Here is a 27,063-nt window from a genome sequence, read left to right as displayed (position 1 = left end):
TTCTCTAATCACAAAACGACCCTCTCTTACTCATATGATATCTTATGGCTATAATGTATCTTCAGGGAAGGTAGCAACGTACAATAGGGGAATTAGGAAATTATTTTAATTGAGCCTCTGTTCCCAGTAGGTTATATTATGCTTTATTAATGGAATGTACTCTTATACGCTTTAAGAGTATCATAGAATATAACCTGTAAAAGGGAAAATACAGGTGTTTGGTATGTTACAGAGCAACGGGCAACGTAGTGCTTCTAAAATGCTCAGATCATGCCAGAAACATCCATTCCACCCTCTTACCTCCTGTTAAGATGGAGCAGGTGAGCCCTTTCTAACCTCAAGCAACGTCTTCCAATTATTAACATGCACCTGTAGCCCTGGCCTCCCGCCTCCTCATGGGTATCATCCGATGGATTATTTCCTTTCTCTTTTGTTTATTCAGTTTTTTGGAACTGTTATCTTTTTCATTTTAACTTGGTAATATCTTTTCATTCTAAAACAAGGAACAAATGTCTCCCTGTACCTAAAGCTTTACCAAGCCTTGACCCCACTGTATCCTCTTCTCAGGCTAGTTTTTTGAAGGAGTTGCCTACACTGGCTCTCTTCACAGCTCACTTTCTTTCCACATTATAATCTGGCTTCTGTCCTCCGTTTCTATGAAAACTGCTGTCCCCAAGAGCAAGAATTGTTGCTCACGTCAATGGACGTTTTTCAGTCTTTATCTTACTTTGTCTCCAGGAGAAAATTTTGACCATCCCCTCCTTCTTTAAACACATTTCCCCTTGGCGTCCATAGAGCAAACTCGCCCGGTTCCTCTCCTGCTTCTCTGGCTGTCTTGGTCTCCTCTGTGTCCCCTGTCCCTTAAATGCTGGTATCACTCAGGACTGAACCCTAGACTTCACTTCCCCCCTCGCTCATGGCATCCTACGGGCCATCTCTTCCATTACCAACTCCAGGAAAACGCTACAAACCAAGAGTTTTAAATCCATTATTTCCTACCAAGCATGAAAAAAATTGGGTCCCAGAATCCAAAGTCCAATTATTTAGGGAACATTTCCATTCGAATGAATATGATTCCATTGTGACACAATGGACTGTAGCCTGCCAGGCTCCTCTGTCCATGGGATTTTCCAGGCAAGAACACTGGAGCGGTTTGCCATTTCCTTCTCCAGGGGAATCTTACTGACCCAGGGATCAAACCTGGGCCTCCCACACTGCAGGGCAGACTCTAACATCTGAGCCCTGGTGGCTCAGCTAGTAAAGAATCCACCTGCAATGTGGGAGACTTGGGTTTGATCCCTGGGCTGAGAAGATTCCCGTGGAGAAGGGAAAAGCTACCCAACTCCAGTATTCTGGCCTGGAGAATTCCATGGACTGCACAGTCCATGGGGTGGCAAAGAGTGGGACTGAGCAAATTTCACTTTCACTTCCGTTCAGATGTTCCTTGGATGGTGAAGTCTTCCTGAATGAAAAGTGCAACTTACTGTTTCTCTCTCCTACTAACTTGCTTCCCATCCCATGTTTGCCACTTCAGAATTCTGCTTTCATCTTCAACCCCCTGCTTTCACTCTCACACAATTCTCTATTATTAAGATGTGTCCTTTATATTTCTTAAATATTTTTCAAAGATTCCCTAGAGGACGACTGCCCTGGCCTATGCTTAGTCACCTAACCTTGGGGCATGCCCTTCTCATGGGTCTGTTGTGTGTGTTGAATGCAGCCTCAATCAGCAGAGGTTGCCTGTGAGAGGAGAGCCACCATGAATGAGTCTGTGCAAGGAAGTGTCCGGCTTCAAGAAGTCTGCACAGGAGAGAGTTCGTCCCATTTGTTCCAAATAATTCGCTCTCCATTTCAGTGTATGCTGCCCAGGAGCCGCCTGCATGTGCAGTGTTTTATTGGAGGTGGCTCAGTGGTAAAGAATCTGCCTGCGATGCAGGAGATGCAGGAGACGCGGGTTCGATCCCTGGGTCGGGAAGATCCCCTGGGGGAGGGCATGGTAACCCACCCCAGTATTCCTGCCTGGAGCATCCCATGGACAGAGAAGCCTGGCGGGCTACGGTCCATGGGATGGCAAAGAGTCAGACACGGCTAAAGCGACTGAGGACACAAACACGCAGCATTATGTAACACCAGCTGTATGCCACCGCCAACGGAGTGGACTGAAGACTTGCTCTCAGCGTCCTTGGGCTGGGCTGCGGCCAGTCTTGCAGCCAGTGGTCTAGGGAGGCCCTTGCATGTATAAGGTCTTAGCTTAGAGAGGGAGAATGGGTTTTGTCCTATGGCCGACTCTGACAATTGCCAAATGATTCTGAAAGGCCCCCATCTCATGGTAAGGGGCCATGACTGACCAACGGTATATCTGCCAAGGGTACAGGGGGACACGACAATATGCTAGAGAAACAGGGGGTCATCTCTCCGCCCGCCCCCCCCCCCTCTCCTTGGTACAGGTTCCTCTGAGCAAGAACTGTGGCAAGGGCAGAGAGCTTGTTTCACTTGTTGAGAGACAAATTTCTCCCGAGTCCTCTTAAGTCTGGCTATGTCTATTGTTTTCTCTTTGTTCTCTCCTGCCAGCACTCCAGTCTTCAGATTGATCTAAGGAGCACAGAAAAAAATAGGTGTGGGCAGTTTTGAGCAGGGAAGAAGATGCAGAAGTTAAAACAAAAAAAAGCAATTATAAAGGAGGGTAATTGAGTCGTGCAGTTGAATGCCAGTCCTGTGGAGGGATGAAGTGAGTCAAGGATTACTAGTCTCTTCCAGCTAAACTTTCTGAAGTCATGTTTTTTACTGAGTTCAACAGATTAAATTGAAAAGGATTCATAGTTGTCATGACCTGTGAAGCAGCTAATAAATCTGTGTCTGAGTGTGTCATCAGTGCAGGGGGTAAAAGGCATGCAAAAATGTGGTCATAACAGTAGGGTGACTCTTCTGCATTTTGTACAGGAGCCGACTGCCCGCTGCTTTCTGAGGGTGTGGTCAGGAAACCCCGAGCTGGGTCAGGCGGAACGTTAAGAAAACGCCGCGGGCTGTGACTCCCTCTGTGCTGTGAGCACGCTCACTGGTATGACTGTGAGCCGTTAATGGGACAGGACACAGGTTAGCCGCTGAGGGAAAGGGATGAAAAGAGCAGCAAGAGGCAACTGTGGAGAAGCAACTTATGGACAGAGCTGTGGGCAGGAAGCGAATCTGCCCCATGTTTTCTGGTCTGCTTCCGGTGTGCTCACGTTGGTTTCCTCAACCCCCCTTGCCAGCAGCCATGGGGGCAACGATGGCAGCCCTTGTCTGGGGGCTCCATTTCCAGGGCTAGGGGGAGAATCTTGCCTTTACGTGGGTCTTCTCGGCTGTGTCTACATGTTACAGAATCTTTTCCTCCCCGCACCCTGATTACCTACCACGTTCATGACTATTTCCCAGACTTCTCTCATGGACTACTTTTCCTGACAAAGGGGTGTTCCTTCTCTCTCCAAATACCACCTTTCAGAGTCTAATTCAAAGCAGAGGTACCCCAGGAAGCTTCTTCTGACAACTTAAGGATACGGTAAGTTAGGGTGTGGGGTTTTTTCTCCTAGAAATCTTACTCTACTTGTGACAACTTAGCATTCAGTTATACACCATCCTGTATCCTTTCCTTATTTCTCCAGTCATGTTTCAGGGAGTTTTTAAGGTGAATACCTCTTTGGTTCTCCCAGCAACAAGCAGACATGTAGATTCTTGTAAGTACTCCATGAATACTTGTGGGTGACACACAGGAGGACTAGTATCAATTTCCTAATACAAAGAACACAGTTGTCTGTGTTGCTATGTGAAAGTGAAAGTGAAGTCGCTCAGTCATGTCTGACTCTTTGCGACCCTGTGGACTGTAGCCCACCAGGCTCCTCCATCCATGGGATTCTCCAGGCAAGAATACTGGAGTGGGTTGCCATTTCCTTCTCCAGGGGATCTTCCCGACCCAGGCATTGAACCCAGGTCTCCTGCATTGCAGGCAGACGCTTTAATCTTAGTGTTGCTATGGAGAAGTTAAAAATTAGTTATTAAATGCTTTGTATGGAAATATAAAAGATCCCAAATGACCATAACAATATTGAGAAAGAAGAACAAAGTTGGAGGTATTATGCACTCTGATTTCAAACTATACTACAGACTCTACTACAATAATCAAAACAGTATGGCACTGGCACAACAAAGCAGACACGCAGGCTGAAGGAAGAGAATGGAGAGCCCAGAAAGAAACCTACGCTTATATGGTTAATTAGTCTACACAAAGGAGATCCGAACATACAGTGGGGAAAAGACAGCTTCCTCCATTAATGGTGTTAGGAAAACGGGAGAGCTACATGGAAAAAAAATTAAACTGAACTACGTTCTGACACCATATACAGAATAAGCTCAAAATGGGTTAAAGACTTAAATATAAAACCTGAAACCAAAATACTCCTAGAAGAAACCATAAGCAGTATGCTGTTTGCCATAGGCTTACCAATATATATATTGATCTGTCTCCTAAGGCAAGCAAAACAAAAGCAAAACTAAACAAATAGGACTACATCAAACAAAGCTTTTGCGCAGTGAAAAAAACTATCAAAAAAATAAAAAGGCAGCCTACTGAATGGGAGACAATATGTGCAAACAATATATCCAGTAAGGGGTTAATATCCAAAATATATTATGAATATAAGGTATGCAATTCAACACAAAAACTCCAAAAAAACTTGATTAAAAATAGGCAGAAGACTTGAATAGACATTTTCCCAAAGAAATATAAACGGCCAACAGACAGATGAAAAAGTGGTCAACCATCAGGGAAACGCAAATCAAAACCACAATGAGGTATCACCTCACACCTGTCAGAATAGTTACCATCAAAAAGACAACAGCTAAAGAGCACTGATGAAGAGGTGGAGAAAAAGGAGCCCTTAGCACTGCTAGTAGGAATGTAAACTGATGTATCGGCTATGGAAAACAATATGCAGTTCCCTCAAAAAATTAAAAATAAAACTGGCATATGACCCACCAATTTAACCTCTGGATAGTCAACCAAGGAAAACAAAAATATTAACTTGAAAATATATATGTACTTTAATGCTCATTGCAGTATTATTTATAATAGCAAAGATATGGAAGCAACAAGATGTGGTATATATATATGTATACATATATATGTGTGTGTGTGTATATATATATATATATATATATGTATACAGTGGAATAATACTCAGACATAAGAAAAAAATGAAATCTTGGCACTTGTGACAACATGGATGGATCTAGGGGGTATTACAAGTTAAAGAAGATAGATAGAGAAGGACAAATACCATATGACCTCAGGTACATGTGGAGCCTAAAAAATAAAACAAACAATAGCCAAAATGAAAACAGACTAAACAGACTCATAGATACAGAGAACAAACAGATGATTATCAGAACGAAGGGCTTGGATTGGTGGGTGAAATAAGTAAAGGGGATTAAGAGGTGAAAACCTCCAATTACAAAATAAATAAGCCTGGGTATATAATACACAGACTAAGGAATATGGTCAGTAAGATTATAATAACTTTGTATAGGGACAGATGGCTGCTAGACTTCTCCTGATGATCATTGCATAATGTATGCAAATGTCAAACCACTATGTAATACATCTGAAACTAACATAACAACTACACCTTTTTAAGAATAAGTCATGAGATAGGGGACTTCCCTTTCAGTTAAGACTTCACCTTCCAATGCAGGGGTGCAGATTCAAACCCTAGTCAGGGAGCTAAGACCCACATGCCTCCTGACCAAAAAATCAAAACATGAAACAGAAGCAGTATTGTAACAAACTCAGTAAAGACTTTGAAAATGGTCCACACACAAAGGTGAAAGTGAAAGTCACTCAGTTGTGTCTGACTCTTTGCAACCCCACAGACTATACAGTCCCTGGAATTCTCTAGGCCAGAGTACTGGAGTGGGCAGCCTTTCCCTTCTCCAGGGGATCTTCCCAACCCAGGGATCGAACCCAGGTCTCCCACATTGCAGGCGGATTCTTTACCAGCTCAGCCACAAGGGAAGCCCAAGAATACTGGAGTGGGCAGCCTATCCCTTCTCCAGCAGATCTTCCCAACCCAGGAATTGAAGGGGGAGTTTCCTGCATTGTAGGTGGATTCTTTACCAACTGAGCTATGAGGGAAGCCCTCCACACACAAAAAAGTCTTTTTAAAAAGTCATGAAATTAATTAAAAAGAAAAACTATGGTATTTGACTATTAACAAGGTACTGGTGCTGAGGCTTTAGTAACTTAAACCTAAAAGTCTGGGGTAAAGTCCACAGATGATTCCTTAATAGATCATAAAATGATGATTCTGGCAAGCAAACTGTGAGGTGATATCTGAGTGCTCCGAGAAGCAGAAGAATTTGTGTTTCAAAAGGGGGTCTAAAATTTAGCACTTTTAGTATAGTGAGATTTAACATCTGAATAAACAAAATACTAAATGAAGAGTCAACTTTCTCAAAATAAGTCATCTCCTTTCCTCTTGTTTACATTCCAGGAAGAAAATGAATTAGCCATTAGGAGAACTTATTTCAGACAGTGCTTAAAAGTTTTGAAATGCATGAATAGATATTAAATTTCAAGGTATACAGAATGAAAAAAATAAATAGATTTCATGGCCCATATGCTTTATTTAGCTTGACTATGTGGATCACAACAAACTGTGGAAAATTCTTAAAAAGATGGGAATACCAGACCACTTTACTTGCCTCTTGGGAAACCTGTATGCAGGTCAAGAAGCAACAGTTAGAACAGGGCATGGTGCAACTGACTGGTTCAAAATTGGAAAAAGAGTACATCAAGGCTGTATATTGTCACCCTGCTTATTTAACTTATATGCAGAGCACATCATGCAAAATGCCAGGCTGGATAAAGCACAGCTGGAATCAAGATTGCTGGGAGAAATATCAATAACCTCAGATACGCAGATGACACCACCTTTATGGCAGAAAGCGAAGAGGAGCTAGAGAGCCTATTGGTGAAAGTGAAAGAGGAGAGTGAAAAAGCTGACTTAAAACTCAACATTCAAAAACTAAGATTGTGGCATCTGGTCCCATCACTTCATGGCAAATAGATGGGGAAAGAATGGAAACAGTGACAGACTTTATTTTCTTGGGCTCCAAAATCACTGCAGGCATGAAATCAAAAGATGCTTGCTCCCTGGAGGAAAAGCTATGACAAACTTATCTTATTAAAATGCAGAGACATTACTTTGCCAACAAAGGTCCGTCTAGTCAAAGCTATGGTTTTTCCTGTAGTCATGTACAGTGTGAGAGTTGGACCATAAAGAAAGCTGAGCAATGAAGACTTGATGCCTTTGAACTGTGGTTTTGGAAAAGACTCTTGAGAGTCCCTTGGACTGCAAGGAGGTCAAGCCAGTCAATCTTAAAGGAGATCAACCCTGAATATTCATTGGAAGGACTGATGCTGAGGCTGAAGCTCCAATACTTTGGGCACCTGATGTGAAGAGCCAACTCAATGGAAAAGACTCTGATGCTGAGAAAGATAGAAGGCAGAAGAAGAAGGGGGTGACAGAGGACGAGATGGTTGGAAGGTCATGACTCAATGGACATGAGTTTGAGCAGATTCTGGGAGATGGTAAAGGACAGGGAAGCCTGGCATGCTGCAGTCCATGGAGTCTCAAAGAGTTGGATATGGCTTAGTGACTGAACAACAATTGTTATTTTCAGCAACATAGATGGACCTAGAAGTTATTGTATTAAGTGAAGTAAGTCAGGCAGAGAAAGAGAAATATATGATATCTTATGTGTAGAACCTAAAAGATGATATAAATGAACTTATTTACGAAACAGAAACAGAAATGACTCTGTGACCCACAGTCATATGAAACAAGCCATGGTTACCAAACGGGAGATGGGGTGGGGGAGGGGTAAACTAGGAGTTTGGGATAACAGATATAAACTACTATATATAGAGCAAACAGCAAGGTCCTCCTGGAGGACCAGGGACACACGCATGTGTTTGTAACTGAATCATTTTGCTGTACATGACACAGTAAATCATCCATACTTCAATAACAACAATCATCCTCTGGGCTCAGGCACTTAGCCTACTCTTTGATTACACAAGTCCTATGAGCTTTTACTTGAAGAATTTATTACTAGGAGAACTAGTCAGATTCTGGGGTGGACACGGGCTTATGTTGAAACCATTTAGGGACAGCTTTAAAAAATTCATTTTATTTTAAACTGATATACACATTAGAAACAGTAACCAACTCTCTCTCTATATATATATATATATATTTATTTTAAAAGCATTCCTTTTGCTTATATTTCTAAACTTTATATTCATGCTTGCTTTGACGTTTGGTGTGTTTTTTCACTATTGCAGCCTCATTGGAAAAGACTTTGATGCTGGGAGGGATTGGGGGCAGGAGGAGAAGGGGATGCCAGAGGATGAGATGGCTGGATGGCATCACTGATTAGATGGACATGAATCTGAGTGAACTCCGGGGGTTGGTGATGGACAGGGAGGCCTGGCGTGCTGTGATTCATGGGGTCACAAAGAGTCGGACATGACTGAGCAACTGAACTGAACTGAACTGATGAACCTAAATATTAATTTAAAAGAATCTTCATTAGTGGCTATTTTTCTAAGCTGAAATTAGTTTCTCCAATTTGAGTATATTTTATTGGCTTCGCTGTACCTGCCTGTCTTTCTTATAGTCTCTGGCTGGTTGAGTCATTCTGATGAGCAGACCGAAGTTCTGGGCTAGTCCTTCTTTGGGATGGGTGCTTCTTCTCTCTGGTGCTAGCTGGCTTACCCACCTTGGCCTTCTTGCGAAAGTACATGAGGGCCTGGGTGTAAAGTCAATAGGCAGGACATGGATACAACCTACCAAGTATAAAACAAATAACTATAAGAACCTACCTATTATCTATTAGTAGATAATAGCTATCTATTGATTAAATAAGTTATCTATTAGGGTAATAGTTATCTATTAATTAATAATTAACTAATAGTGCCTTCTTAATTAATAAGATGACTGGGGCCTTCCCCAATGGCTCAGTGGGTAAAGAGTCCACCTACAATGCAGGAGACACGAGAGATGTAGGTTCGATCCCTGGGTTGGGAGGATCCCCTGGAGGAGGAAATGGCAACCCACTACAGTATTCTTGCCTGGAAAATTCCATGGACAGAGGAACCTGGTGGGCTATAGTCCAAAAGCAAAGAATCGGACGTGACAAAGGGACTAACCACAATAAGGACCTTTTGTGCAGCACAGAGAACTCGATTCAGTAGTCTGTAATGACCATATGGGAAAAGAATCTAAAAAAGAGGGCATGTATGTGTATGTATAAATGACTCACCCTGCTTGCTGTACAGCAGAAACTGACACAGCAGTGTAAATCAACTATACTCCAGTAAAAATTCTAAAAGAAATACAGTGAAGTCAGTGTGAAGACTGCAAACTCGGCCCCTCTGCCCCAGCTTCTTTTGATGGTCTTCTCTTGCCCTTTCCTTCTTCCAACATTAAGTCCTCCTACAGGCCTATACCTGGACTTCCTTACAGGGATGAGTTTGTGCTCGTGCTTTGCAAGCAGAGTGGTCCACCTCCCTCACCAGACTAGAAGCTTCCTGAAGGCAGGGACTCTGTTTCATTCCTCCTGGATTCTCCTTGGCCCACATCATGCCCAGAATGCTGCCCAGAATACGGCGGGCACTCAGCAACTGCTTTCTCAATCAGGTACAAATTTTCATTCTTGATATTTTAATACACTTTTAATACTCTTATTTTACTTCTATTTTCACATGATATGCATGTACCATTCTTATTAAATTTTTTAGCATAAGTTAATTGGTAATTATTTGAGGCAAGATGTCTATAGATTAAGTCAAATTATTCCAGTAATATTACACTCTCATTTATTTTTCCTTTTTGAGCTCAGTAATTGGTAACTTTATCTATGGCATGCTGATATTACTTCAACTCTATGCGATTTTTCAAAAGTAACATTTAAAGTGTTAGAGTCAATTCTCTTAATTACTTGGGATGCATGCAGTCTGGACCTAGTAATTTATAAATGTTAACATTCACAAGTGTGTCCTTATTTATCTGATGTCAATATCTGTTTTTGCAGAGTACACATTCTTAGTGGTTCAAATTTTTCTCCCTAGGACAGACTGGGCAAACGCCTCAGCAATTTTAGGACTGCTGTTAATTCTACTCCTTCTTCATTTGTGAACTTGCAAAAGATGGTGCTTATAGTTGTGTGTGTGTGTGGTTTTTTTTTTTTTTTTTTGGTGCATAACTTTTGTTCAGATTTTCTCCTTATTGACACACAGTCCATCTCCTACACCCTGGCAGCACACTCAGTCTCGTGATGGGTGGTGCCCATCTCTCAACCTAAATTTGCCTTTCTCAAAAATGGGGATAATAATGAGCCTTACTTCTTAGGGATGTTGTGAGAATTAAATCAAATAATCCAGATAAACCCTTAGGATGGTATCTGGCATTTGGTTAATAGTTCATTTTAACTATTACTATTAAGACTGAGAAGGAAATGACCAAAGAGGAGTAGATTTTGGGGAGAAATAAAGAGTTGTGCATTGGAGGTTTCTTTTGAGTCACCTATTTATAGATATTCAAATCTGCATAGTGAGTGGGCAGGTGTTCATACAAATTGGAAAGGTGGTTAGGGTTGCACACATAAATCTTGGGCTCAATCACCTGTATACAAAATGATTTAAAACCCTGTCCTGGAACAGGGCTTCTCAGCAGACAGGCACAGCTGATGCTTGGTGCTCTGGGTGGAGGGCCGTCGTGTGCCCTGTAGGGTGCTGATTGCAGCTGTTCTGCCCTTGACCCACCGGATGCCCACAGCACTGCCCCCCAGGTGTGACAAAGTGTCCAGACATCGCCAAGGTACCCCTGCAGGCACAGTTGCTTCAAGTGAAGCTGGAAAAGAGATGGCCTGAAGCCTGAGTCATGTGGTCCTGCACAGGCAGAGGGAAGCACCATGAAGCCCTGGGAGTGACCAGTGAGCTGGGAGGAACCCTGGGAGCCTGTTGTCCTGGAACCCAAGAAGCCTGTGTCAAGGGAGAGTTTGCGTGAGCTGAGGGCCAGGGGCTGACTTTCTGCCAAGATGGAGGCTCCCTTAACGTTGTAGAGGGGGCAGAGAGGCAGAGCCAGCTGTGGAAGGAAGGGGCTCAGGTGCCGAGGAACTGGGTCCAGAAAGGGTGGGCAACACCATGGAGGAGCTTTGTCGACATGAAAAACAAAAACGGTGTGAAAAACATAAAAGAATGTGGGGGAAACAAGTGATCTTTTTAAAACATGGCAAACGCAGTAGAAAATGGAATCATAGAAATGAAATTCTTGGGTAGGTGAGAGGGCAGGAGTTTCAGTGCAACTTGAGGGGCTGGCTTTCGATAATTGCAAAGTGCTGAGTCTGCTGTGGGAGGAAGCAGGTCAGAATGGGTGGTACTGGCACAGCTGACTGAACAATATGTGTGTGTGTACACGTTAGTCATTCAACTGTATCTGACTGTGCAGCCTAATGGACTCTAGCCCACCAGGTTCCTCTGCCCCTGGAATTCTCCAGGCAAGAATACTGGAGTGGGTAGCCATTCTCTTCTCCAGAAGACTTTCCAACCTAGGGATCGAACCCACAACTGCTGCATTGCAGGCATATTCTTTACCATCGGATTCACTAGGGAAGCCATATATATTCTTTCTGGTGGGAAGGGATGGTAATTCTTGTGACCCGTTCTTAGGCACATAGGAAGCTAAATTATTAGTAAAGAATGAGCAATGAAACAGTTGTTTAAGATGGTGCAAATATGACTTCCCCAGGAATATGTAGAAAGCACGTTGCCTACTTGAGCTGTACAGTTGTGGAATTATAGCAGTTTTGATCTGTGATTGGGCTTCTCCCTGCACCCAGGCCTCCTTGTAAGGACTCTGATATCCACGTAGATCAGCCCATGGCCTCCTGCTCGTTTCCTACTATTTTAGGGCTGGCTGGCTGATGCTGCTGTTGTTGTTTAGTTGCTAAGTCGTGTCTGACTCTTTTGCGATCCAATGGACTGCAGCCCACCAGACTCCTCTGTCCATGGGATTTCCCAGGCAAAAATACTGAGTAGTTGTCATTTCCTAGTCCAGGGGATCTTCTCTCCCCAGGGACTGAACTTGCATCTTCTGCATTGGCAGGCGGGTTATCACCGAGCCATCTGGGAAGCCCTGCACCCACTGTGGGTGGATTTCCAGAGTTTGAGCTGCCACTCGGGGCTGGGAGCCTGTATAATGCCTTTCCAGCATTATCCTTAGACCCAAAGGGTTGCACCCCTAACTTCCCCAGGGAGGGTTAGACCTCACTCAGTGAGCTCACCCTACACCACCAAGCCCTATGACTGTCTCTTTACACTTGTGCCCTGGGCCCTGTTCTTTTAGGGCTTCAAGCTAATTTTGAATGAAATTGGGAAGATGCATTTGCACCGTTGTGTTAGTGGAATGCTAGTGGGTATTTCAAAGCTCCTCCTGGGGAACCAAATTCTATAGGTGTGGCAAATAGAAATGATCATTGTTTTTACATGGAGTGTTGAAGGATTTAATTAAACCAGGAAAAGTTGAAAGCAAGTGCCGGGAGCCAGCACGGGAGATCCCACCCATGACAAGGTCATGCGGAAGAGTCCTGATAAGCAAGGCCTCAGGACTCCACGGACCCCCTGGACCTGCTCGAGCATCTACCCCCCAAACCAGAATCTGTCTGTCTTATTATTTTATGTCTTTCACTAGCTCTTCTGACATTAGCAGGGGGCTGTCCCTGACCAAAAGAGTTAACTTAGGGCTCTAGTTGATAAATCTCCTGGGCATGAAAGGAGTGTTTCAAACCCTCTGTTAGTGTTCTAACTTACCTGGCAGGTTTATCCAGACTCTTGCAACATTGTTGAGCCTATGCTTGCTGCCAAGTTCTCACATCCCTTATCCATTGTGTTCCTGGGAGTGCATATAGTTAAGATATAGAAATAATAAGCAGCAGCTTTAACATTAGCAACATTAGACTTTGAGTTAATAAGTTCTTTCTTTGGTGTAACCTGCTGAATCTTTGCTCCATAAAAATGTAACTCTGTACTTTAAGGGTGATGCAGGCTAAAAATTTAAGAAGGAACACTTTAAGGGAAAATTATTGTTCTGGCTGACCAACATTTATCAAAAAGAGGTCATGGAATATCAACAGGCCTCTGGGACAGAAGATGATGTACAAAAAATAAGACTCTTGCAGAAAAGAATCTGGTATTGATAAAAGTTAATACTGATGGAATGTTGAGTTGACTCTGCATTTTCACCCTGCTATATGTACAACTCAAGGTATAAAAGCCCCGAGGAAAATAAAGTGAAATGGGCCTCGCTCACTGAAGCTTGGTCACCCCGTGTCGTTCTTTCCTTATCTCTAGCTCTGTCTTTCTTCATTTGCCAATGTCGTCCATCCTGAGGATATCCCTGGACTCTGCTGAGGCTGGACCTCGGCAAGCAAGTCGATTGAATACTGTAAAGTTTCAGAACCTTAATAAGAGTAGAACCTTAAGTAACGTGGTTTTGTTCTTGGACGATGGTGTCCTAAGTAAAATTGACTAAAATAAATTGGACTGCTGAGGGGGCAAATGTGGTAATGGTGCCAGTCCTGGGCCTCAGATTATTGTAAAGTATTACTTGTGTGTGCACATGTGCATGTATGTGCATGTGCCCATGTGACAGTGCATACTTTTGTGTCTGTGCACGTGTGCCGGGGAGAATGCAGGGTGTGCAGATGATATTTATGGAGGACTCTTTGAAGCAGTCAGACTCAACTTTGATTTTCTCAAACCATCAGGCTCTAATTTGCATTTTAGATTTTTTTTAATACTTCTCATCTAGCTCAGCTCTACATGAATGATGGCATCTCCAAGCATTTATAAATATTTCCCTAAAAACATTGCCTTGGGTTTCTGTTCCTCTTCATTCTCCTCCCCTTTTTTCTTGATAGCAGTCTCGTGAATCTGATGGTCACATGGTTCTCTGATGCCCCGTCCTCAATCAGGTTTTGGTCTAAGGTCTTCCACTTCAGTTTCCTCAATAATATGAAGTCCCCTCTCTCCCCTGTATCCTCTCTCCCATGGGGAGGAGACACTCCTTTGCTCCTTCCAAAGCTGAGGTCCACCTCATCTCCACTGTTCTCTTCCTTTAGTGCAAATGGTAAGGAAACTGGCTCCAGCACCTTTTATGAGAGCCAGCTCTCCCCTACTGAGTTAACTGCTGGGGTCTCCAGGGTCTCCTCACTGGACATTATCTCTTCATTTCTTTGTTTTCCGTGGGTGACTGCATTCATCAACAGAGCCATGCAGGTGGCCATCTTTCCAACTCAGATCTCTCATAAGTATCCCTAAGATACGCATTCTGCTTGTGTAGTGGCTGTTTCCCATCTTGACGCTCCATAAGCATCATCTATGCAACATACCGAAAACTGAAATTATCATATTTCCCTTAAATTTTCTCCTTCTGAATTCAGCTCTAGGTTAATGTCATTGCTATCTACCTAGCCAAGCAAAATAGAATCTACTTAAACAGGCCCCAGATGAGACAGAAAGCTATTATTATAATACTATTATAAACACTAATAACATTTATAATAATAGTATTAATATAGCATATTATAATATATAATATTCTATAACATTTATAATATTAGTATAGTATAATATTAGTATTCAGGTCAGTTCAGTCGCTCAGTTGTGTCTGACTCTTTGCGACTCCATGAATCGCAGCACACCAGGCCTCCCTGTCCATCACCAACTCCCAGAGTTTACCAAAACTCATGTCCATCTAGTCAGTGATGCCATCCAGTCATCTCATCCTCTGTTGTCCCCTCCTCCTCCTGCCCCAAATCCCTCCCAGCATCAGGGTCTTTTCCAATGAGTCAACTTTTCGCATGAGGTGGTCAAAGTATTAGAGTTTCAGCTTCAGCATCAGTCCTTCCAATGAATACCCAGGACTAATCTCCTTTAGAATGGACTAGTTGGATCTCCTTGCAGTCCAAGGGACTCTCAAGAGTCTTCTCTAGCACCACAGTTCAAACGCATCAATTCTTTGGCACTCAGCTTTCTTTATAGTCCAACTCTCACATCCATACATGACCACTGGAAAAACCATAGCTTTGACTAGATGGACCTTTGTATTAGTATAATATAATAGTATTATTATTATAAAAATGATTATAATAACCACAAATAAAGTTATTAAAGCTATTAATAAATTACCTTTAGAAATGTGCCACACTCAGGTTGCTTTAGAAGTTAATTCCACTTTGAATGGAACTACTATTTCCCTACTTCAGCCTATTTAAACTCTGTTAAAGGAACAAAACCTCCACAATCCTTTTGTTTAATGATGATAGCATATGCTGATGTCAAAAATTGATAGAAATAGCTCAAATTAGATAATTATTCAAAATATTAAAAAATCTTAAAATAATTAATAAAGATATTTAGCAGTATGTTAAAAAAATACACCACAACTAAGCAGCACTTATTTCCTAAATATATTAGAGGATCAATAAAAAGATTATAAGTGGGTTAGATTAACTTATAGTAGAATGTTAAAGGTTAAAGGAGGGGAATAGTATAAATTATAGAGGAAATAACAAAAGAGGAATTTTGAAAACGTCAACATCCACATCTGATATAAAAACTTGTTGGTAAGGTATGAGTCGGTAGTTTCTTTCTCAAGCCAGAATTCAGTTTAAAGATAAATCACTAAAAATATCCTACTAAAAGTCTGAAGAGCCAATTCTTTGGAAAAGACCCTGATGCTGGGAAAGGTTGAAGGCAAAAGGAGAAAAGGGAGGCAGAGGATGAGATGGTTGGATGGCATCACGAAATCAATGGACATGAGTTTGAGCAAACTCAGGGAAATAGTGAAGGACAGGGAAGCCTGGCGTGCTGCAGTCCGTAGGGTTGCAAAGAGTTGAATGAAACTTGGTGACTGAACAACAAAAATCTGAAACAAGACAGAAGTGTTTACCATTGCCACAACTGTTTAAAACTGCTACTGAAATAGCAGCCAATGTTAAATGAGAGAAATAAAGAGTATAAATATCAGAAGAAAGAGTTATTGTTAGTCTCTGCAGATTTTATGATTAATAACCAGAAAATACAAAGCAAATCACCCCCAAACTATTATAAATAATTCCATCAGATTACAAATATGTTGATACACACAACAACTGTATTATGTAAAAATAATTATCAGTGAGAAAATACCATAAAAAAATGGAAGGAAGCAAGCCATTTATGACAGCAAAACAAGTGAAATAGGAAAAAAGAACCAAACAAAGTAGAGAAAACATCTATGAATAATTTGAGAACTTAAAATTATATAAAAAAAAACTTTAAACCTCTATGAAAGGATTTAAAAGGAAGGCTTGATGATATAATATTCAAAGTATAACAAGTCTAATAGACATGTCCTATAAGTTTAATGGAAGCCAGAAAATCTATTTTTTTATAAGAAGAAAAAATAAGGAAAAATAAACATGTGAGAATAGCCTAGCAAAATCTGGAAAGAAAGTTAGGGACTAGGGATTAGCTTCACAAGATAGTAAAGCTTGACCTCAGAAGACTGTCCAAGATGGGGAAAAAAATGGAAATGGTGACAGAGTTTATTTTCTTGGGCTCCAAAATCACTGTGGACAGTGACTACAGCTATGAAATTAAAAGATTCTTGCTTCTTTGAAGAAAAGCTATAAAAAACCTAGACATCACTTTGCCAACAAAGGTCCATCTAGTCAAAGCTATGGCTTTTCCAGTAATCACGTATGGATTGAGAGTTGGGCCATAAAGAAGGCTGAGGGCTGAAGAATTGATGCTTTCACACTGTGGTGTTGGAGAAGACTCTTGAGTCCCTTAGACAGCAAGGAGATCAAACCAGTCCATCCTAAAGGAAAACAGTCCTGAATATTCATTGGAAGGACTGATGCTGAAGCTGAAACTTCAATATTTTGGCCACCTGATGTGAAGAGCCGACTCACTGGAAAAGACCCTGATGCTGGGAAAGACTGAGGGCAGAAGAGGGTGACAGAGGATGAGATGGTTGGATGGTATCATCAACTCAATGGACATGAGTTTGAGCAAACTCCAGGAGACAGTGAAGGACAGGGAAGCATGATGGGCTGCAGTCCATGGAGTCACAAAGAGTTGGACACGACTGAGTGACTGAACAACAAGGGTGGTCACTAGCCACATGTGACTTGTGAAATATAAATTAATTAAAATACAAAAAAAATTCCACTCCTCAGGAAATTGCAACCCAGTCCAGTATTCTTGCCTGGAGAAGCGCATGGACCAAGGAGCCTGGCGGGCTACAATCCATGGGGTTGCCAAGAGTTGGACACGATTGAGCGACTTCACTTTCACTTTCTTTCACTTTCAGTTACATAAGCCACTTTTCAAGGACTCAGTGTGATGAGTCACTACTGTACTGGACATAGCAAAGAGAGGATAATGCTCTATTAAACATATTCTTAAGCTGTAAGAATGAAAACAGGTTGTTATTCAAGAGGTGACAGTTAAGAAAAGATTTGAGTGCAAAATTAGATCTGAATAATTGGAAATTTATAGGTTGTGATAAAGGCTGTGTTTCAAACACAGTGAAGAAAAGAGAGGCTAATTATATATATATATATATATATATATGTATTATGATGTTGGAGCAACTGACATCATTTGAGAAAACACACAGTGGACCTTAATCTCTTTATTTTCAACCATATACATTCCAGGTGGAACAAAGAGTTAAAACATAAAAGCAAAATTAACTAAACCCTCTTAATGTTCTAAAAAAGGATGAGTGAATTCACCTATAAACAAGAAGTGTGGATATTTACAATGTGCATAACTGCTGCTGCTGCTGCTAAGTCGCTTCAGTCATGTGCGACTCTGTGCGACATCACAGACGGCAGCCCACCAGGCTCCCCCGTCCCTGGGATTCTCCAGGCAAGAACACTGGAGTGGGTTGCCATTTCCTTCTCCAATGTATGAAAGTGAAGTCGCTCAGTCGTGTCCAACTCTTAGCCACTCCATGGACTGCAGTCCACCAGGCTCCTCCATCCATAGGAGTTTCCAGGCGAGAGTACTGGAGTGGGATGCCATTGCCTTCTCCAGGGAATAACTAACGAAGGGCTAATTTCCTTAATTTACAAAATGCTCATATATATCAGTAAGAGACAACCAGAACAACTTTAAAAAATGAGAGAAAGGGGGCTCTGTAAGTAAACACACATGGCCAGTAATCATATGAGATAGTCAACTCCACTCACCACGAAAGAAACCACCCCCTCCCAAATAGTTAAGTGTGCATTCCTAAACAAGGACATTCTCCTACATAAATAACCACAACAAAGCCCGGAAATCAGGAAACTAACATTGATGCATTGATACCATCCAATCCTCAACTCCTTCCAAATGTCTCCAGTTGTCCCAGTGACATTCTTCATCAACAAATGATCTAATCCTCAATCACATGTTGCATTTAATCGCGATGTCTCCTTATTCTCCTTTAGCCTGGAATGGTTCTGCAGTTTTCCTTGATTTTCATGCCCTTGACATTTATAAAGATTAGAGAATAGCTATTTGGTACAATGGTCCTCAATTTGGCTTTGTCTAACATTTCTTAATGATTAGACTCAGACTTCACACTCTGGCAGGGCTGTTCCATTGCCTTCTATCAGGTGGCATGTGACTAGCTTGTCCCCTTCCTGGTCATGTTAACTCTGATTAAGGGGTGCCTGCCAGCCATCTCTGCAGTCAAGTTGCTTTTCTTCCTTTGCCATCAATGGCATTTTGTAGGGACATTCTATGAGATTATGTAACTGTACAGTTCCCTGTCAAACTTTCATTCAGGTATTTATGTATATTAATGTAGATTCATTAATTCCTAATTTTTTCATTGATATGCTTCATTTCACTACTATTATTTATTTTGAGGCTCTGCTTGTTCCTAGGCTGGCAAGTGGGGGCCCTTTCAAGCGGGTATCTGGGTCTCCTGCACATGTTCCATTTTTCCTAAAGGTCTTTTTTCTCTTTTTCTCTCCTTTTCTCTCTCCCCCTCTTTCTTCCTCTCTCCTGCCTTCTCTCTTTTCTTTCTTACTTAGCTCTTTTCATTAGTTATTTGTACTTTCATTGCCTTAGTCCTGGAATCAGCCATTACTCCAAGGAGCATTGCTTTCTCTTGTGGCAAGAACAGTATTTAAAACTGTAGTTTTTAAAAACAGCATTAAAAATGTAGGACTATTTGTGCTCACTGTTTGTGCTGCTGCTCCCGGCCTCTCAGTGAACAGTGCTATAGGCACACACACTCATAGCCACAGCCACGTTTATTCCTGGATTTATCTTCACGTGTCAATATATTGAAACATCTGAGGTCACACCTGCATCTCTAAATCTAATCCAACAGCACGTGGAATATCCTAATTGCCTTTCTTTCCATTTTTTGCAGCTTCCTCTGCTCCCATCGCCCGTTTCACATTTACTTACGCGATCTCCCCCTGCATGTAGCCAGTCTCCGCTGCCTCTGCTGCTGTGCACCCCTCTTCCCCCTTGGCATGGTAGCCCTTCTCGTCACTCTGTGTCCCGACCCCCTTTGCAGGGCCGCTGGCTTCGTTTCCCACCACGCGGATGTCCCTCCCGCCCTGTTCAGCTCTGACACCTCTCTGGACCGCGGCGCTTCCCAGGGCAGCGGCGTGCTGACTCTGCTGGGTCCTCCCTAGTGGCTGGGACAGAATTGCTGGAAGGGGAGATACTCTCGTCCTGTGGCTCCTCTTTGCTCATCTTCCTAGCTCCGAGCAGATCTTGCTGGGACTGCAAAACCAAGAGGCTCAACCATTTCAGCTGCTCATACACAGTAACTGTTTTATGGGGTGAAGGAACTAGGAAGCCATCTTTTATTGCAATATGATAGCCATATATTTTATTTTTTATGGGAGTATAGCTGCTTTACAATGTTGGGTTTGTTTCTGCTGTGCAGCAAGGCAAATCAGCCGCATGTATACACATATCCCCTCTTCCTTGGATTTCCTTCCCATTTAGGTCACCATCGAGCAATAAGCCGAGTTCCTTGTGCCAGAGTGTCAGTTCTCATTAGTTGTCTATTTCACTAATATACAGAGTAGTGTATATATGCCAGCCCCAAACTGCAAATCCATCTCACTCCCCCTGCCCTCCTTGGTATCCATTAGATATCCATATTAAATGAAATGTTTTCATGAGTTATTTTATGTACAATTGATTTAAATACTATCCTGAAAATCATGTCAAATTTCCCTTGTCCCAAGACTTTCTTCTTTAGTTCCATTATATACGCATAATGCTTAAGTTATGAAAAAACTCAGTCAAATATGGTAAAGGTCTAAAGTCTCGCGAATGACAGTTGTGTATGTAAGCTTTACATTTCTGTTACTGGTGGGTAGGGGAAGGAAAAACAGTTTGAGCATCATGATAAGTCTTAAAACAAGATTTAGCTTGACCCCAAGTGTCTGTTCATTTCATCTATAAAATGGACTCTACTATGTGGAAAGCATTACCGAAACCAAGCATTAATGTTTTCATTAAACCAACGATAGCATAGTACATAGGACTATGAAACATTCCTGTAAGAGGTGAGCTGGGTGCCCAATTTGTACAGAAGTATTAAAGAATTACCACACTGCCTGGAGAAGAATTTCCAGCTCTGCCACAAAAAGGTCAGCTTTAAGTGTTGCTGTCATAATGACACTGTTAAAAGCCAAAGGGAATTTTTTTTTTTTAAGAGAGAAAGGTCTGTGATTAGAACCTATTGAGCAAGCCTAAGAGAAAAAATTTAGTATCATCAAATAAGGCTCCAGTGAAGTAATAAAGACTTTTATTAAGTCAATGTTACTTGAAGGAAGACATTTTTACACTGTAAGCAACTTTAGGGCTGTTTACAGCCTAATTAGATAGGTGTGGAACTGCCCAGGGTCAGAAGAGGTGACTGGGTCAGATCGGACTCCTGAGATGAAACGGCTTCCCCCCAAACGTGGTTCACTGACTTGAACAGCTTGTTGCTTCTTATTTAACATGTTCTATATTTGGCACTATTCTAAAGAGGAAACTCCTTTTAAAAAAATCATGGTTATGCCCCCAGGACAACAAACTGGGCGCACCATCAACTGATACTTTATACTCGGCATAAGGGAAGGGAACAGATGCGTATTTCACTGAGAAGACTCCTAGCTTGAGTCCAGTCATTTAATGGGTACTTTAATATGTATTAACCAACATAATCCCCTCAACATGCCTCTGCAGTAGATTTCATCCATGAGTTGCCAAAGGGGGGCCACGGTTTAAAGGCTGCTGATCTCAGCCTTCAGAAATGAACACACCCACCCACTAGGGGGCTGGACCTTCCAAGGTCGTGACTCAGGCTCTTGTGGTTTCTGCTTTATTCTTAGTGGAGATGATAGTTTTACTGAGGACTCCCCAATGGATAGGTTTCATTCCCAGGTTCAACAGTGGTTGTAGACCACTGAGTATTTGACATTATATTACATTGTAGAATGATATTTCACATAATAGAATGGATGGGACTTTGGTAGAAAAATATCTAAACTTCTTCAATAGTTCTTCTGTAAACATTTGAGAAGAAATATATATGTGTAAATATATATGTAAATGCATACGTAAACATTTGAGAAGACATATATATATATATATATATATATGCAGAGTACATCATGAGAAATGCTGGGCTGGATGAAGCACAAGTTGGAATCAAGATTTCTGGGAGAAATATCAATAACTTCAGATATGCAGATGACACCACTCTTACGGCAGAGAGCGAAACCAAAGAGCCTCTTGATGAAAGTGAAAGAGGAGAGTGAAAAAGTTGGCTTAAAACTCCACATTCAGAAAACTAAGATCATGGCATCCAGTCCCATCACTTCATGGCAAGTAGATGGGGAAACAGTGGAAACAGTGACAGACTTTATTTTTGGGGGCTCCAAAATCACTGCAGATGGTGACTGTAGCCATGAAATTAAAAGATGCTTGCTCCTTGGAAGAAAAGTTATGACCAACCTAGACAGCGTATTAAAAAGCAGAGACATTACTTTGCCAACAAAGGTCTGTCTAGTCAAAGCTATGGTTTTTCCAGTAGTCATGTATGGATATGAGAATTGGACTATAAAGAAAGCTATGTGTCAGAGAATTGATGCTTTTGAACTGTGCTGTTGCAGAAGACTCTTCAGAGTCCCTTGGACAACAGGAAGATCCAACCAGTCCATCCTAAAGGAAATTCTGAATATCCATTGGAAGGACTAATGCTAAAGCTGAAACACCAATACTTTGGCCATCTGATGCGAAGGACTGAGTCATTTGAAAAGACCCTGATGCTGGGAAAGATTGAAGGCAGGAGGAAAAGGGGATGACAGAGGATGAGATGGTTGAATGGTATCACTGACTCAATGGACGTGAGTTTGAGTAAACTCTGGGAGTTGGTGATGGACAGGGAGGCCGGGCGTGCTGCGACTCATGGGATCGCAAAGAGTCAGACACGACTGAGTGACTGAACTGAACTGAACTATGTGTCCCAGATTAAGTCCATTAAGAGCAGCAAGTTAATGCATTATACAGGTCTTCATTTATAGTCTCATCATAATTGTCTATTTACTCATCTGACTGTTCTGTTATCTTTAACAGTATTTTTTTTTAAGTATGAAAGAATAAGGTATGATTCTCACCCAAACAGCAAGCACATTTCACAATGGGGACATTGGCAACAGTTACATTATAAAGTGTCTAGTTGCAGACAGATCCCCCAACAGGGATGATTTTATATTCTTCAAGAATTTTAGATGGCTTGACTCAAGGACTGCATGCATTGGTTGTGGAATGGAGTGTTGATTTTAATAGACTGTCCTAGACTTGGTTTACTACTGAGTTGCAGTGGATTAAAAAAAAATGAATGTGAAGTTTGTGTTTGTGGATTTTAGACATATAAAATAGGAAATCGACCATGAATATTCATTGGAAGGACTGATGCTGAAGCTGAAGCTCCAATACTTTGATCACCTGATGTTAAGAGCCGACTCATTGGAAAAGACCCTGATGCTGGGAAAGATTGAAGGTAAAAGGAGACGGGGACAACAGAGGATGAGATGGTTGGATGGCATCACGGACTCAATTGTCATGAGTTTGAGCAAACTCCAGGAGACAGTGAAGCACAGGGAAGCCTGGTGCATTGCAGTCCATGGGGTTGCAAAGAGTCAGACAAAACCTAGTGACTGAACAACAATTTTAGACATAAATAGCCTCAAACAGATTTGTTGTTAATTCTAAACATGATTATTTCCTTCGTGTCATATGCTTCATATCAAATTATAGTTTAAATGTATTGGGAAGTTGTTCAATTATTAACTAATCTTATGCATGCTTATTTCACACATTATGAAAAAAATCAATATGAAGGAAATTACAAAAACTCTGTAAAGTCATAATATTCCTTTAGAATAAACATCATGTAATATTTGTCTCATTTTGTGCTATCCTCAGCTGTGAAATTAGGTAATCCCTCCACCATAACCTGTCAATATTAGCAATAATTTGTTGTTTGTACCATTCAATCTCTACTCTATACCCAGGCACTCACTGTAGTTTCTTTCTTTCTTTCTTTCTTTCTTTTTTTTTTTTATAGATTTAGGAATTGATTAGTGAAATACAAAATGCTAGATCAACTTACAACTACTTTCAACCTCACCCAACCAAAATCCATCTTCTGGTTCCTCTCAAAGTTCCACTTTCACAGGGAGGTGACTGTCACATCAATGCTGTTTACATCTGCCCCGGCTGCTCTTTACTAAGGCTGCCGAGACATTTGGATGATGAGATGCTCTGTTTCAGGGCCACTCGTCACATTTGCTGATAAGGGCTAACAATAGTTCTCTGTGTACTTCCTCTGCTAAATCCACCCAACTCCTTGTCAACAGGGAAAGGTGTCAGGAAAATGTGCCTAATGTTGCTCACAACCTTATTTAGTAAATGAATTTGAGTGGGAGGCTGTAGATTACTTCCACTCGCCCTATTTGTAGCTACTCACAAGTACAGCTTGCCTAGCCACTGACGGTAGAGCTTCTTTTAAAGGAAGTCGAGTATGAAGGGGGCAACTGTCATATAATACATTGGGAGGAACATACCCTCTCACGTTAGCTAAGGTGCTTTTCTGCTTACGAATCTAACAGTAGACACATATTTTTAACAGAAAGGTGATGTTTTTCTTTTTCTCTGATTAATACTAGCACTGTGACATAAGTTCTAAGAAATGCTAGTTCACACAGTGTGAGGTGGATATTTATATTAACGAAATAGATGTTTAGAACTGTCCCTTTCTCCAAATTAGTTCACATGTTATTGACACACGCACACACACACACACATATATATATGCATCCTAGATTTTAAGTAATATTTTAGTATTCTTTTTGGGGGTCTCAGTCAAAAAGATGAAATCTAAGAGTATGATCAGCCTAAGCAGCTTCAAAGTCAACAGCATGTCAAAAATAGGTAACTAAAATGATGATTTGTTTTTTGACACACATTACTTAATGTAGAAGAAGATTCTAATTTTTAACACAATCTAACATTTGTTTATTTTTACTTTTTGAAGCCAAGTTTATGTTCTATATAAACAGATCACTTAAAAAATTTGTGTATTTCGGGGTTTCCGATCTTTTTATCTTATTCTAACATTTTCACTTCACACAGAGTACAGTGGGTTTGCGACGTTGCGTCAGTTTCCGGTGTGCGGCAAAGCGACTTTGCTACCCGTGCACGTGTGTCTATTCTTCCCCGGATTCTTCTCTGATACGGGCTGTCACAGAGCCCTGAGCAGAGCTCCCTGTGCTACTCAGTGTGTCTGTTGATGGCCTGTTCCGACACAGTCGCGCGTGGACGCTAACCCCTTCCCCTGCCTTTCCTGGTAACCATAAGGTGGTTTCCTAAGTCTGTGAATCTGTTTCTGTTTTTTAAATAATTTCATTTTATAGATTCTACATATAAGTCATATCATGTGATAATTGTTTTTCTAATTTTTTTTTAAAGAAACATTTAGCTTCAGCTTTGATCTCTGCTGTTTTATTTCTTAAATTTATACGCGGTGGTAAACTACCCTTGTCACCACTGGCTTCATCCTGTCTTGATGGAATGGACTATATCATGTCTTAGGAAAAGAAAAAGAAAAGCTCAGAAATAGCCCATGAATAAAGTTATTTCAGTTCTTCAGGGTATTTGCTTGATTTAGTAAACAAAACAAGAATTAACCTTGGACTACGTTATACAATATAAGCTAGCTTACTCACAGGATAACACCAGTTTAACCACGATGGAATTCAGATTGGCTATTAAGTTATGCTTGTGTAGACAGAGGCAATATGTTAGGCGACTGGAGAGGAAGGGAAGCCCCGCCGACAGTCTGTGGCCCCGAACAGGCCACCTCCATATGCTCGGCAGCGCCTGCCAGCTTTGGGCCCAAGCCCCGCCTCCTTCTCGGGGACATCCATATGCTCTCCGCAGACTGAGAGCTCGCCTTTTCTAAGACGGTCAGGTCTCACTCGCATTCTGTTGCACGGAGTATTTGTGAACAGCGATTCATAATTGTGTTGCAAAGATGAGACTAAGGATGCCAGGCTTTTCCACCTTCTTCAAAGACAGAGTTATGGATCCTGACAGTCTTCTATTTCAACTTTATAGAAAAATTAGTTGCATGCATTTTAACCCAACATAAAAATGGCTCAGGCTCCCATTTATGCATTAAGTAGTGGGGAGTTAAAAAGTAAGAAAAAATATATAACTGGGCTTCTGTGTTATTGTTTCAATGTGTAAACAGAAGGGAGTTGAATTTAGTGGAAGCGTCAGATATACGATGAGCAAAAATGTGAACGAAGGATTTTTTTTCCCCTGAATAACTGCCATTGATCTTAGTGTTTCTTGAGCTTTATTCACATGTTGCAAAGTTGAGACCTTACACGTCCATTTCTTTGCTCATTGAACATTGTCTGCTTTTAGATTTTCTGGAACCCTGGGCATCTCCTCTTTCATCTGGCAAAACACAATAGGCAGTGGTCATCATTTTCATTCAGCTGAGAGATTAACCACATTCTAAACTGTAAATAAAAAGATGAGTGCACAGAATATTTTTAAAAATGAAAGTCTGCTTCCTTAGTCGGAGATAAATACCAGTTGGACAATAGATTATAGGAAATGTGTGTTCTTATGTTGGTAAAATTTTTTTCATTTAAAGAAATTTCTCACTTTCTACAAAGGTGTTTTTTTTTTTTAAACCAGTCAGAACATTGATATGTTGCAAATATTTACAGTTTATGAAAGAAAAAAAATAAAATCCTCAAGAAACATTCAGCACAAAGCAAACTAAGTGGACAGTAAACTGAAAATATATACTGACATCAGTTTAAAAAGAGTATGGCGCTCCACAGATCAGAAATAACAAAAGCAGATACTAGCAACTTCTCTCAACGTAACTTCCTAAGTTAAGAATTTATTTCTTTCTCTCTATAGAAATTCAACCAGATCTGGATTGGAAATTACTTGCGACTTAACTTTCCTGAAAATTTGCGTGTGCATACCTGGGTGTGCTAAGCCACTTTAGTCGTGTCTGACTCTTTGTGAGCCCATGGACTGTAGCCCGCCAGGCTGCTCTGTCCATGGGATTCTCCCGGCAGGAATAATGGAGTGGGTTGCCATCCCCTTCCCCAGGGGATCTTCCCGACCCAGGGATTGTACCTGCATCTCTTTTTTTTTTTTTTAAATTATTTTTAATTGATTGATGATTGCTTTACAATACTGGTTTGATTTCTGGCATACATCACCAGGCATTAACCATAGGTGGACATGTGTCCCCTCCCTCTTGAGCCTCCCTCCCACCTCCCGCCCATTCCCACCCCTCTGGGTTATTACAGAGCCCTGGTTTGAGTTCCCGGAGTTATACAGCAATCTCCCACTGGCTGTCTGTTTAC

At 41.3% G+C, this 27,063-nt stretch overlaps 1 protein-coding gene across 2 annotated transcripts in view; it reads right to left on the bottom strand.

Moving 5' to 3' along the window:
- PACRG (parkin coregulated) overlaps positions 1 to 27,063 on the bottom strand; it is a 535,154-nt gene that overhangs the window by 82,348 nt on the left and 425,743 nt on the right. Inside the window, exon 7 of one of the 2 annotated variants that reach the window (XM_068985431.1) lies at positions 18,355 to 18,382. The exons of the other annotated variant lie outside the window; for it this stretch is intronic. Within the exon in view, the coding sequence (XP_068841532.1) occupies positions 18,355 to 18,382 (28 nt within the window). The remainder of the gene's footprint in view (positions 1 to 18,354; positions 18,383 to 27,063) is intronic. 2 annotated transcript variants of the gene reach the window in all.

The sequence above is a fragment of the Capricornis sumatraensis genome, chromosome 13, assembly GCF_032405125.1.
Source record: "Capricornis sumatraensis isolate serow.1 chromosome 13, serow.2, whole genome shotgun sequence".
Classification (NCBI taxonomy): domain Eukaryota; kingdom Metazoa; phylum Chordata; class Mammalia; order Artiodactyla; family Bovidae; genus Capricornis; species Capricornis sumatraensis.
The sequence above is the reverse complement of the archived record's forward strand: the minus strand, read 5'-3'. Positions and strand labels throughout refer to the sequence as shown.